General features: G+C 46.1%; 1 protein-coding gene across 1 annotated transcript in view; it reads right to left on the minus strand.

Annotated features, from left to right (window-relative positions):
* The window catches only part of FAM171A1 (family with sequence similarity 171 member A1), a 128,555-nt gene that overhangs the window by 52,920 nt on the left and 61,841 nt on the right, over positions 1-13,794 (minus strand). The window contains exon 2 of the mRNA XM_068561959.1: positions 6,488-6,715. Coding sequence (XP_068418060.1) covers positions 6,488-6,715 — 228 coding nt within the window. The remainder of the gene's footprint in view (positions 1-6,487; positions 6,716-13,794) is intronic.

Raw genomic sequence — 13,794 nt, forward strand, 5'->3', positions numbered from 1 at the left:
TGAGAGTATATGTTCATGCAAAAACCTGTACATGAATGTTCAGAGCAGCATCAGTCATACTAGCCAGAAAGTGGAAACAACCCAATAAGCCATCAACTGATGGGCAGATAAACAAAACGTGGTCTATCCATACAACGGAATATTGTTCACCCATAAGAAGGAATAAAGTACCGATTCATGCTACAACATGGACAGACCCGGAAAACACCATGCTAAGTGAAAGACGCCAGGCACAAAAGGCCAACACACTGGAGGATTCCATTCATCTGCAATATGTGGAACAGGCAAATCCATAGCGACAGAGGGATTAGTTGTTGCTGGGGGCTGGGGGAATGGGAAACAGCGAGTCAATCCTAACGGGCATGAGGGTTTTTTTGGAGGTGAAGAAAATATTCTGGAAGTAGACAGTGGTGATGGTTGCACAACCTTGTGAATTATACACTTTAAAATGGTGAATCGTATGGTGATATGCATTATGTCTCAAAAATAAATAAATAAATAAACAAAGCAAGAAAAAAAAAAAAGAATTCACCTTGGGGGTTTAAAGTTGGAAGAAAAATCTATACCAAGTTGGGGGAGGGAGGATTAGGTCCTGTGTGTGAGCTGGGACTGAAGGGAGGAGGCCTGACTTGGGTAAATCCTGCAAAACCACATCCCAGGGAAACTTAATCTTCTTTCACAGAGATCCCTTCACCCAAGGGCACAGGGCACCTAATGGCCAGGAAAGAAGAACCAGATTGCTGGTGCCTGTAGGGAAGAGCTCATCTCCAGACTTTGGCTTTGCCCTCCCCGCCTCTCTAGGTAGTACAGACCTGGACCACACTGCTCCCTTCAAGAGCTCACACAGAGCCTGAAGGCGTTTCCTTGGCCCTGAAAACCTCTGTGCTGTCTGGCTTGGGAGACTCTGAGCTGGAATCACCTGTGACTGGTCTCTCGAGATGCGTGTGACCATTACAGGATGTTTTGAAACGTTTCTTGCCTGTAGCATTTGGTGCTTCCAAACATCAGACATCTGCCCTAGCAAACTCTTCCGCAAACCCTATTTCATACACGAGAAAAGATGATTTCTTGTAATGACTAATGATGAGACGTGGGTGGTAGAGACACCTGCAAGGGCTTCCTGGGCGGGAGGTGGCAGAGACGCCTCAGACCCGCAGGCAGGCGGTATATTACCCATCAGAGAGGAGATGCTGGCTGCTGTCTTGTTTTCTGAGAAGTAGAGAGAAAGGAACATCTAACTCCACCTGGGAGAGGCTGCAACACTTCTGAGCGCAGAGAACGACCACACTGGGCATGCACGGACAGAAGACAAGCTTGCGGAGAGAACAGTAAAGGAACAACAGTGCAGACAAGCACAGAGCGGGTAAAACGCCAGATTCCTTCAGAGAACAACAAACTGCCCAGGGTGACCAGACCGTGAGAAACGTAGGGAGAAGCGGCTGGGGAGGAAGTCCCTGTGTTCTGTTTAGTCTAAACTTGATCCTGAGGACATCAAATGCCTTTAGGCAGACGTATAACGTAATTAGACAGATATATATGCAGGCACACCTCGGAGATGCTGCGGGTTCAGGTCCAGACCACCCCAATAAAGCGAATATCGCAATAAAGGAAGGCACGTCAGTGTTCTGGTTTCCCAACGCATACAGACGTCGTGTTTATATTATACTGTAGTCTATTAAGTGTGCAATAGCATCATGTCTAAAAAACAAGAGATATACCTTAATTTAAAAGTACGTTATCGCTAAAAAGTGCTAACCATCATCTGAGCCTTCAGTGAGTTGTAATCTTTTTGCAATAGTAACACAAAAATCACAGATCACCATAACAAATATAATAATAATGAAAAAGCTTGAAATACTGGGAGAATTACCAAAATGTGACACAAACACTAAACGAGCTCTTGGGAAAATGGTGCCGATGGACTTGCTCAATGTAGAGTTGCCACAAACCTCCAATTTGCAAGAAATGCAATATCTGCAAAGTGCAATAAAGTGAAGTGCAATAAGATTAGGTCTGCCTGCATATACATATAGATGTATAAATATACATCTATATATAAATACATATATCTAACATATAAATATGTAAAATTATTATATTATAAAAATAATATAAATATATATTTAAAATACATTTTAAGACACTAATGGTCAGTAATGTAAAGGGCGTTTTGAAGGGGTCAGACTGAGCTGGCCAGAGGTCACTGCAGTAGCCCTGAACTGTTGCAAAAATCCTGAGCTATAGAGGTGGAAATAATTAAGATGTGGAATCACAGTCTTTAGTGGATGGATGACAATCCATATAGCTAAATTTGTTCCTACCTGCTGCCAAAGGTAAGGGTACTCTCCTTTTGCTGTGGTTCCCTGTTGCCCAATATGTACCCCCTTCCATGCAAGGGAAAAAAAACCCCACATCCTCCAGGAAATACTGTCAAGGATGAGAAAAGAAATCTATTCCCAAATCTCATAAGAACACGTATGCAAACAAAACCACGTGTGGACATGTAGTAAAGAAATTATTTTTTAGTTTCAAATTTTAAAAATATTTTTAGAAGAGGTTCCCAATTCTTCTCTCCTCCTCACTCAATTACCTGGGCTACCAAAAGTGCACCTTCAAAAATATGCATGAAAACAATAGTATACTCTGTTTTTCACAGCAGATCAGTCTAAATTTTGCTCACGTTTTCTGTTAGATTCTAGTTAAGAGGATCTTGTTATGTTGACAGGGCAAGCAGAGAAAAAGAAGGACATGGGAGGGTCCTTGAAAATTATTCGGTCTAATTGATTTACTTTTAGAAACTAGAGATTTGGGCTCAGAAAGCAGCGATGGGCCCCCATGTGTGGGCAGAGGTGGGGGCGGGCAGGCCTAGAACCCAGGCATCTTCAAGCCTAGTCCAAAACTCTGAATTAAACTACATTTTTTTACCATTATTTACTCATTTAAGAAGAATGGATATTATGAAAATGGTTGCCTTTTTCTCAAATGATCTTGTTAACAAAGTCAAAACAAATTTAATTAAGGTACAGTCCGTCCTTATTTGTGGGTTCAGTATTTGCAAATGTGCCTACTTGCTAAAGGTTATTTGTAACCCCAAGTCAATACTTGTGATGCTTTCTACGTGCACGTACAGAGGGGCCAAAAGTCTGAGTCTCCTCCCAGCTGAGGTCGACCAAGGCGACGGACGCTCTGCCTTCTCGTTTCAGCTCTCACACCATAAGCATCCTTTCTGCAATCAATTTAGTGTCACGTTTTTGCATTCCTGTGCTTTTTGTTGGTGATTTCCCTGCTTCAAACAGCCCCTGAATGCTGGCCCAAAGTGCTGTCCAGTGTTTCTACCTGCAGGAGGCTGGGATGTGCCTTATTACACGTTAGACAAGCTTCCCTTAGCCATGAGTTACGGTGCTGTCGGCCATGAGTTCAAGGTTAATGAACCAACAATATATATTGAGTCAGGTATCTTGCAACAGAAACACACATCAAACAAGGAGATGTACTGATCAGTGGATGAAAACGTGACCAGAGGCTCTCAGGAACCTAACCCTGCATTTCCCCCGGGAGCAACGGCTCAGGATTCACCAACTCAGTGTTCACGGTGACTCTGCAGAACGTAACTCCTGTGATGGTGAGAATCAGTGGTATTTTGTGCTGCTGCCCCCCCCCGCCCCCGAGCAAAGGTGGAGTTGAGGTGTCTGGATACCGTTTAGACTTCCCCCAGGGCTGTTTCCAGTGATTTCTCAGTGTGAAAAATGGGGGAGGTCAAACATTGTCTTTAGCAAGAACCTAACAAGGACCACCTTTCTTATCGTGCTGGCCTTCCCAGGGTTCTGCCCCAGGCCCACTCCCCTCCACTCTCTGGGTTAGATCATTGTTCTGAGTCTCCCTTAAAAGCTGCTGATGACCCCAAACTCCACCTCCACCTCCAAACCTCTTAAGCCCCAAACCCTTTTCAAACTAAAGCCCGAACACACCTGGCGTCCCAGAGGCAGCTCCAATCCAATCTACGCTAAGTTCATCACCAACTACAATCCCGACACGCATCCCTTTCTCCCCATCTCCCCACCTCCACTCCCACTTCCACCCACCTCTGCCTGAGCCCCAAGCCTGGAGAGAGGGGTGCACACGGGAGGGAGGAAGAGGGCTTCTTTCAGCCGACGGCATTAATCAATCAAGTCAACTTGAGGGAACCACAAGGCGGCAGGTCTCCCAAGCCCACAGCCCGCCTGTTATTCCATCCACTCCATCACCAGCCAGAAACCCGAGACTCAACTTACATTTAGTCTAATTCGTCCCTTCCCTCACACCTCTCCCAGCCATTCTCCAAGGCTTTCTGGATTTTGCCTGCTAAATATTTCTCAGGTTTATCTCCTTTTCTCTAACATTTTCCTAAAGGATTTCCTCAGTTGTACCTATTTCAAATCCACTTTCCATAGCTCTCAAAGCAGTGGTCCCAAACTATAGTGAACGTTTTTATCCATAAATACCCGGGGTGGGGGGTGGGTAGGAGTTGCTTGTGAAAACGCAGATTCCTGGGTCAATCTGCCCAGTCTGAATGGTTGAGTCCTGGAATCTGGATCTTTTCACAAGCACCTTCTGATGCTAATATCTATTCATCCTCAAGACTCAGCTCCCCTCTCAGCCTCTCCAGGAGCCTTCCTTCATTCGCTCACCTAGGCCGGTGAACTGGTCCCCAGCGTCCCCGTAGGCACCTAAATCTATCAGAGCATTGATCCCATCAGGAGGAGTCGGGTTCTGCGGCTGACTTCATAACTAAACAACGAAGTCCCTAGGGGCGAGTTCTGCGTCTTTAGATCTGTATCCTCAGTGGCCAGGGTAGTGCCTGGCACACAGTAGCTACTCAGTAAGTGTAAATTGAACTTAAAGAGAACTTTGTGGCTGAGGGTAGATGCTGGGGCTGGAAAAGACGGGCAGTCACGCTTAGCTCCCGTGTGCCCCAGGGGCAGCAGGGACCCTGATGGGGCGTGTCCAGTGGCACACAGGTGAGCACTAACGCTGGCATTTTGCCAGGCACTGTGTTAGATGCTACACGTTTATCAAGCCCCTACTATGCTGTAGGTGCTGTAAGCTAGTGCACCTACATTAACTACTTTTTACTCAGAACCACTCTACAAGGTAGTATCAGCTCCCTTTTGCAGAGACTGGCATCAAAGCTGGAAGGGCTCAAGCACAGACTGGGAACCAGAACCCAGGTCCAAAGCCCTTGCTCCTCCCATCCCCCCACCCCTGCTAGCCTCAGAGCAATAGTGCCGGCAGGTAATGTGGTCCAGGCACTAGAGGCAGCCGGAAGTGAGGGGACTGAAGCGGCACTGTCTGCTGCTTCCCACCTACTCCATCCCCAGCTGAACCCACGTCAGGGACCATCCCAGCCCCTTGTGATAGACCGGCTGCTTTGCAGTGGTGAATAGTAATGTGCTATTGTGATTTATAATAAGTAATATATATTTGGTCTTGGTCTCATTCCTGCCTCACAGCTCCTATAACCCTTGGAATTTCCTAAGTAATAAGGGCAATAAAGGTATCTTTTGTTAGTTATAACAAGCCACTTACCATGGGAGTTTCAGTTAATATAGTAATTTTTGGAAGGCCCCTAGATAACCCAAGGATGGGGGCTGCTTGCCAGGGGAAACAACCATGTGATTAGAGGGTTGGAACTTTCGATCTCACCCTCACTGAGCTCCAGGGAGGAAAGGAGAGAGGGCTGGAGGTTGAATAAATCACTAATGGCCAATGATTTAATCAGTCATGCCTACATAATGAAGTTTCCATAAAAAACCAAAAGGATGGGGTTTAGTGAGCCTCTTGGTTGGTGAACACTTGGAGGTGCTGGGAGGGTGGTACACCTGGAGGGGATGGAAGCTCCACACCTCTTCCCACAGACCTTGCCCTACGCGTCTCTTCCATCCAGCTGTTCCTTTAAGAGCCTTTGTAATAAACTGGTAATCTAGTAAGTACCCAGCTGGTGTTACAGAGTCCGCAAATTGCTGGATGTGTGGAAAAGCACCCACATGTTTGGTGATCAGACACGCCAGAAGTGGGGTAGAGTGTTGAGAGGGGAAGAAACACACGGCAGTGTTCTTCCTGAGCAGGTGAGAAGGTGGGAAAGAGAAAGACAGTCTCGCCATCATTCCCCATCTTTTGGCCAGCATTGCTCAGACCCTGAAGCAAGACGAGAAAGCCCCCATTTCAGAGCACTGCCCCAATCCCATCGGCTGGTTACTATCAGTAAGGTACAGAGCGGAACGCTGGGGAAGTGAGTTCCATCATATGGACAGTAACGTACAACCCGCTTCACACCGGGATCCCACCTTTCCTGCACATAAGGGGCCCCAAAAGCTAAGGCAGAGAATGAACAAGTATTTTCCTGATTGTCTGACTTAACCCTTAACCCTTACAAAATTGTTTCTATGTCTGACTCCATCCCTAGCCTGACTATAAGCCCTGTTTTAGAGAAAGGTTAAGACCACCTTACCGGGTAACCGGATTGGCTTCCATGGGGCAGAGTTTGGCACGTAGGCATGCTTTGTGGCGGTGACAATCAGCTGACTGCCCAGCTTATACTGGAATTTGAGGAAGGCGACGCCATCTGTCCCCGAGGTGCCAGAGGCGATGGAGACCTGGTTGGTGAAAATCTCAATGAGGGCATCGGGGACAGGCTGATGGGTGCTGGCGTCACTGATGTGGACCTTCAGGGTGACCTCTGGAAGAAGGACAGAGCAACAAAGAACAGTGGCTATTAATTGGGCAACTCCAACAGTGATTCTGCTATAACCGCGATAGGTAGTAGAAAGTGGGATATGCTAAGAAAATCTCGATCTACATCCGAAATATAAATCATTTTAACCGGGAATGTTCTCTTCTTAGAGGTCCTTTTTTTTACTTTACATGATTTCTTACCTTCCTCAAAACCACTGCCCATAACAAACTGCTTTCCCCCTGGCTCCTCCCAGCTCACACCAACAAATAATTGAGAGAAAATTTCTATCCCTTTAAATAAACACAATGCTCTTTTATCCTGCCCAGCGCTGCTGGCAAACACAGCCTAAGCAAGGCTCGGGCTGCTACAGAAAGACCCTGCAGGTGCTAAGATTTGCAGCAAAATTCTTCAATGGTCCTGGTGAACACGGATGTGTACAGCTCAGGGTTGCTGTGCTAGTAATCATGATGACGTTACTGAAAAGTAGTCCAAAATACCTTTAAAAGGGAGGACCCAAACAGTGCAGAAGGTCAGAAGAAAAAAAAATAAAAGTAACCATTTGAAAAGATGGCTGAAGTTGAGTTAGTAGTGTTGGCAAAACCAGAAAACGGATGTGGGAAATGGACCGCTCCAAATTAACGGTAAAAATTACACTGGAATGGATAATTTTCATTTATTCAGGCAAGAGATGTATATTGAAGTGTTATCCCACACCTAGAATCATGAGCAACTGTGCACAACTACGGTGGTGAAGGGAAGGGAGTAGACAGGTAAGTGCTATGCCCGGGGGGCATCTGGTGGAGGCACCAAGGGGGCACTTACAGAACAGCACATGCAAAGGCCCAGAGGCAAGAGAAAGCCCTGCTTCCTGGAGAAATGGAAATAGGAAATAGGTTCTGAAGGCTGGAGGGGGAGTGTGAGGGGTACAAAGCCCAGGGAAAGACAAGGCTTGAGAGGCCAACGGGGGCCAGATCAGAAATGGCTTTATAAGTGACCTAAAAGGATCGTTCTTTACCCTAAGGGTGACCTAAAAGGATTGTTCTTTATCCTTTATCGTTCTTTATCTTTATCGCTCTTCCACCTTGGTAACTTGCTGGAAATCAAATTTATGCGTAGAAACACCTGGCTTTGGATGAAGGCTGGACTCGGGGATTGGCAAGACTGGAGACTGAGCATCTAGTTAAGAGATTTCTGTAATAACCCAGCAAGAGAAGGCGGTGGACCATGGTGGACATCAGTGAAAGGATGCTGATTCCAGATATATTCTAGAACGATCAGTGTATTCGGCTCCAAGAAACCCCTTTTGCTAAGGTAGGAAGGGAGTAAATGGTAGCCAGTGACCTAAATTCACTAGCCACTTAGAGGCACTACTTGCCATACATCGTGAGCTGCCTCAGTTCTGAAAGCCTTACTGGTGATTTGGGAGAGGGAGGTGGGACAAGGAACCGGTGAGCAGGGAGGCTCACGTTTAAAGAACCACTGGAGAACCGTTGGCTCAGTGGAGAGACCATTGGGGAGGTCAAGGCTGGCTGGGGGCAGGCTGAGAGTGAGGGGAGGAGGCGTCCAAGCCAGCCCCACGGGAAGTGCCCAGCGTGCATCTCTAGAGTTCTAGGCAATTCACACTCTAGGTCTGACCCTCGGCTCTACCAAGCTCTAGCCACATGGCCTTGGGCAAGTTACTTATGGTTTCCAGGTCTCGGTCTCCTCATCTATAAATGGGGAATGATAACGACATATATCTCAGTATAATTACAAATACAAGCTAGTGCCATTACGGTATTCCAGTCACTATGCTTGAAAGCATTCGGTCACAGTGTCCGAGGGTCCCAGGACAGGGCACAGGGAGGAGAGCTGGAGGGGAAAAGGGTATGAAACTAAGTGAAGGGATGAGACATCCTTCTCGGGGGCTAATAACTCAATATCCCAAGCTCTTCCCCAACTGGGGCCACTACATTGATTAGAACTTCTTTTGGTTCGAGAACTTCCACCTTGGTAACTTGCTGGCGATCTTATGATGCGAAAGCAACCTTTTCAATACTGCAAATTTCACTTAGTCGATCATTTTCTCACCCTTTTTTCATATACCGATGAGATAGACTGGGAGCCGGGACCCTTTAGCAGAATGACTGTACCTGGACAAACGTCTCCTTGAGCAACAGAATAGAAAGAAACTATAAAGGAATAAAAAGTAACTGCACGCATGCACAGTTGGGGCAATTATAAACAATAAGATACAAAAGGCCACAAACCAACCGCCACTTCTTAGGGGCTGGGAGCAAAAGCAGGGTCCTGTGCATGGTCCCCGCACACAGCACCAGCAAGGGGGTGGGCGGACCACCGAAGCGACGTGTCCTGCCCAGCCCAGAGACCTGCCCCTGTTGTTATCCCATTTAAGGCACCAGTTCGCCCCTCCTCGGGGAGCGAGCAAGGGCACCTATTACTTGTTTCTGCTCCCACGTGCTGCAGCCTCCCCAGTAAAACCTTGCCTGAATTTTTCGGCTGGCCTCTTCTCAATTTCTTTTTTTTTTTTTTTTTAATTAATTAATTAATTTATTTATTTATGGCTGTGTTGGGTCTTCGTTGCTGTGCGAGGGCTTTCTCTAGTTGCGGCGAGCGGGGGCCACTCTTCATCGCGGTGCGCGGGCCTCTCACTATCGCGGCCTCTCCCGTTGCGGAGCACAGGCTCCAGACGCGCAGGCTCAGTAATTGTGGCTCACGGGCCCAGTTGCTCCGCGGCATGTGGGATCCTCCCAGACCAGGGCTCGAACCCGTGTCCCCTGCATCGGCAGGCAGACTCTCAACCACTGCGCCACCAGGGAAGCCCTCAATTTCTACTATTAAAGAGTCCAAGGGCTCCGTCAGTATCACTTACTTAATCCATTTCTTGACTAGATGACCATGAGGAACCCCTAAAGAATCCTAGACCTTGGTGCTATATAAGGTCTGCACCAAATAAATCTCTCAAAACCTTGTAGAGGGGCTTCCCTGGTGGCGCAGTGGTTAAGAATCTGCCTGCCAATGCAGGGGACACGGGTTCGAGCCCTGGTCCAGGAAGATCCCACGTGCTGCGGAGCAACTAAGCCTGTGCGCCACAACTACTGAGCCTGCGCTCTAGAGCCCGCAAGCCACAACTACTGAGCCCGCGTGCCACAACTACTGAAGCCTGCATGCCTAGAGCCCGTGCTCCGCACCAAGAGAAGCCACTGCAGTGAGAAGCCCGCGCACAGCAGCAAAGAGTAGCCCCCGCTCGCCACAGCTAGAGAAAGCCTGCGCAGAACAACGAAGACCCAACACAGCCAACAATAAATAAGTAAATAAATAAAATGCCTTAAAAATAAAAAAGCCAACTGATGAAACCATTTGTGGAAAGAAAAAAAAAAAACCCAAAAACCTTGTAGAGAATAAAAGTGCTACAGAAATTGAACCTGGTTACTTCATACTACAGGAGGAGAAAACTGCCAAAAGAGGGATAAAATCAACATCAAGAAAATCAAGGATATGGCATTACAAAACATATTTAGTTGATTCCTTCCAATCTTGTCATTGTTATCTTAATGCAGGTTTGCAGTATGTACAAACACACATTTGTTTTCTTACTGAACTGGGGTCTTCCTTGTCCCCAGGTGGTATGGGAAGTTATAAATGAATTAACATGCGCATAGCAGAAATCCTCTCAAACAGGGCAAGTGGGAAGGTGGCTTTGTAGCGTTGCAGTGATGATCTACGTAATCTTATGGTAATGCAACATTTACTAACAACTGGGATTACAAGGTTTCTGCTTTCTCTTAACTGTTTGCTGAGAAGGCAAAAGCAGCTGAGATTTGGAAAAAGCTAAAGGATTTGTGAATAAACACAAGAAAGGAGTTCTCCTATAATCAACGTCCTAGATTCTACCACTTGAATTGCTTCTAAAACGGGAAGCCTAGTTTATGTTCTGCAATTGTAGTCCTTGGGAGAGATTATGTAGCTACTTCTTTTGGTGTGATAGGATGTGAAAACATGTCACTATAGTTAAGAAATTATTACAGACCACTGGGGTATCCTATTTTTAAAACTTTTGCAATTTGCTTTATTCATATGACAGTATAGCATGAACAGTCCTCTTGTTCAGTGGTTCTATATCTAGTTCATTGTTTTAGAAATGGACTTTATGTTTTAGAGCAGTTTTAGGTTCACAGCAAAATTGAGTGGAAGTCACAGAAATGTCTCACTGGGGTATCATTTTTATAGAAATACTTATATTATCCATTCAACAGCAAATAAAATTATTCCCACTAAATGACAACCAGGGGAGTGATCTTATGACAAGGTGGAGCATTATTAACTATTTATTAATCTCATCTTGCAGATAAAAGGAAGCCTCTATACATGGCCACAGACCTAACTATGCATTAAGATCCACTCCTGGGCGTGTATCCGGAGAAAACTCTAATTCGAAAAGATACGCGCACCCTAATGTTCACAGCAGCACTGTTCACAATAACCAAGACTTTGAAGCAACCTAAGTGTCCCTCGACAGATGAATGGATGAAGAAGATGTGGTACATATATACAATGCAATATTCCTCAGCCATAAAAAGAAGAATGAAATAATGCCATTTGCAGCAACATGGATGGACCTAGAGATTATCATACTCAGTGAAGTAAGTCAGAAAAAGAAAGACAGATACCACATGATATCATTTATATGTGGAATCCAAAATATGGCACAAATGAAGTTATCTACAAAACAGAAACAGACTCACAGACATAGAGAACAGACTTATGGTTACCAAAGGGGAAGGTTGGGGGGGGAAGGATAAATTAGGAGTTTAATAATAAATTAATGAATTAGGGATTAGCAGATACAAACTACTATATACAAAATAGATAAGCAACAAGGCCCTACTGTATAACACAGGGAACTATATTCAATATCCTGTAATGAACCATAATGGAAAAGAATATGAAGAAGAATATACATATATGTGTGTGTGTATATATATATATATATATATGACTGAATCACTTTGCTGTACAGCAGAAATTAACACAACCTTGTGAATCAACTATACTTCAATTAAAAAAATAATAAGATGCACTATGTTTCTTTGTTGGTCATGACAGCTGATGTATCCTGCTGAGATGGGGCACCTGATTACTAATTTGAAGCTGTGACATTATTCTTTTACCCTGAACATCCATCACCAAGTTCTGCTGATTCTGATTCCGGAATATAGATCTCAAAGCCGGCCTTTCTTTCCCATCCCTTGTTAACACTGCCCTATCTCAGGCCGTGGAAATCTATCACCTAGACTGCTGTTCAGCCTCTTCACAGAAATTGCCACTGTCTTAAGACCTGATCCCTCAGCTCCCACTGAAGCCAGTATTTCAGGGAGCCACGTGAAATACTGATCTCACCACTTTCTGTCCCCCTTCCAACCCGACTGTGCTCCCCACCAAACGTGGCCGAGGGCCAGATGTGGCCAGCTGCCTGTTTTGTGTGGTCCATCAGCCAAGAATGGTTTTTCCACTTTTACATGATTGGGGGAAAAATAAATTCAAAAGAATAATAGTGAAATGAAAATTACCTGGAACTTGAATTTGTGTGCATAAAATGAAGTTTTATTGGAACACAGCCACGCCCAGTGACTTACATATTGTCCAAGGCGCTTTCTGCATTTCGATGGTGGAGTTTAGAAGTTTTGACAGAGACCTAAGGCCTGCAGAGCCTGAACTATTTACCTTCGGCCCTTTAAAGAAAAATCTGCCCACCCGTGACCTACACGATCCATTCTAAGGCGCCCAAGGTCCTCCACGATCCGGCTCACCTGGTCCCCACACAGCACAGGCCCCAGACACTGTCCCCTACGTTTCCTACTTTCCTTCGTGCTGTTGCTTCTCATCTGTGTAGGAAATGCCGTTGTCCAACTTTTCTTTCCTGTTGCTAATGCCTGTTCATCCTTTAAAAGTCCTAGTTAAGGTTTATTCGAGAAACTGCTCCCAACTCACCAACCGCTCTCCACACCGGGTTAGAGGCCCCTCACCTGCGTCCTCAGCACTGCATACACTGAGACTGCTCCCTCTCTGTTTCCATCTCGGTCCCTTTTTATTGCACACCAACAATGTGGGTAGACGGCGGTGAACGGACCCCCAACTCTGAGGAGCTCTTGGCTTTAGACATTAAATAAATAAAGACCAAGTATAATTACAAACCGGGAAAAATGCCTCCAAGGAAAGCTGGGTACCACAGGACAGCAGGATGGAGAAGAGCTGAATTTCAACTGCAAAGGCCTTTCAAGGAGGTGTCACGTAAGCTCAGGCCTGAGGGATGCACAGGAACCCACCAGGCAAGGGGGCGCAGGCGGGGCTACAAACACCTGGAGGTGAGAATGACCTCGTGGCTTAAATGGAGTTAGGACCAACGTGGAGGGAAATCCCGGAGAGCAGCTAACCGTCTCCTAGGACTGCAGTGTGGGAGCCGCCAGCCACAGGGGGGGGGGTGTCAATTTAAGTTTAAATTCATTAAAATGAAATTAAATTAGAAATTGAGCTCCTTGGACACACCAGGCACATTTCAAGTCCTCAACAGCCATGGGTGACCAGTGGCTCCCATACTGGACAGCACAGAGAGAACATTTCCACAGACACAGAAACTCCTACCAGACGGCACTGATGATGCATTACAAACGCTCACCTCAGAGTCCGAGTAAAGAGATCCAGGGTATCTGGGTGGCTCAACAAACTCCCAAGGAAAGCACGTCAAGTGTGATTCTGCAGCCCGCCTGGATCTGACCTTGACTCGAGGCCCCTGCAGTGACTTTCAGGCTCCATGTGTTCTCCACCCCACAGCCAAATTACCTCCCAGACTCAGCTCCTACACGGCTCCCACCCCCAATTCAAGGAGCCGCAAGGGGGCAGGCTCTTTGGGCTGTTTCTTTCCTCGGCAACCTCCCCCCACAAACCCATTCCCCGGGGCTCCCGCCCTCACCTCCTGAGCCTCTGCTTAAATGAGGCCTTGACTGACCACTAGTTATTTCTTTTAAACTTTTATTATGGAAATGTTAGAACACATATAAAAGTAGAAAAAACAGTATGAGGAT

Source organism: Eschrichtius robustus, chromosome 1, assembly GCF_028021215.1.
Source record: "Eschrichtius robustus isolate mEscRob2 chromosome 1, mEscRob2.pri, whole genome shotgun sequence".
In the NCBI taxonomy this organism is placed as follows: Eukaryota; Metazoa; Chordata; class Mammalia; order Artiodactyla; family Eschrichtiidae; genus Eschrichtius; species Eschrichtius robustus.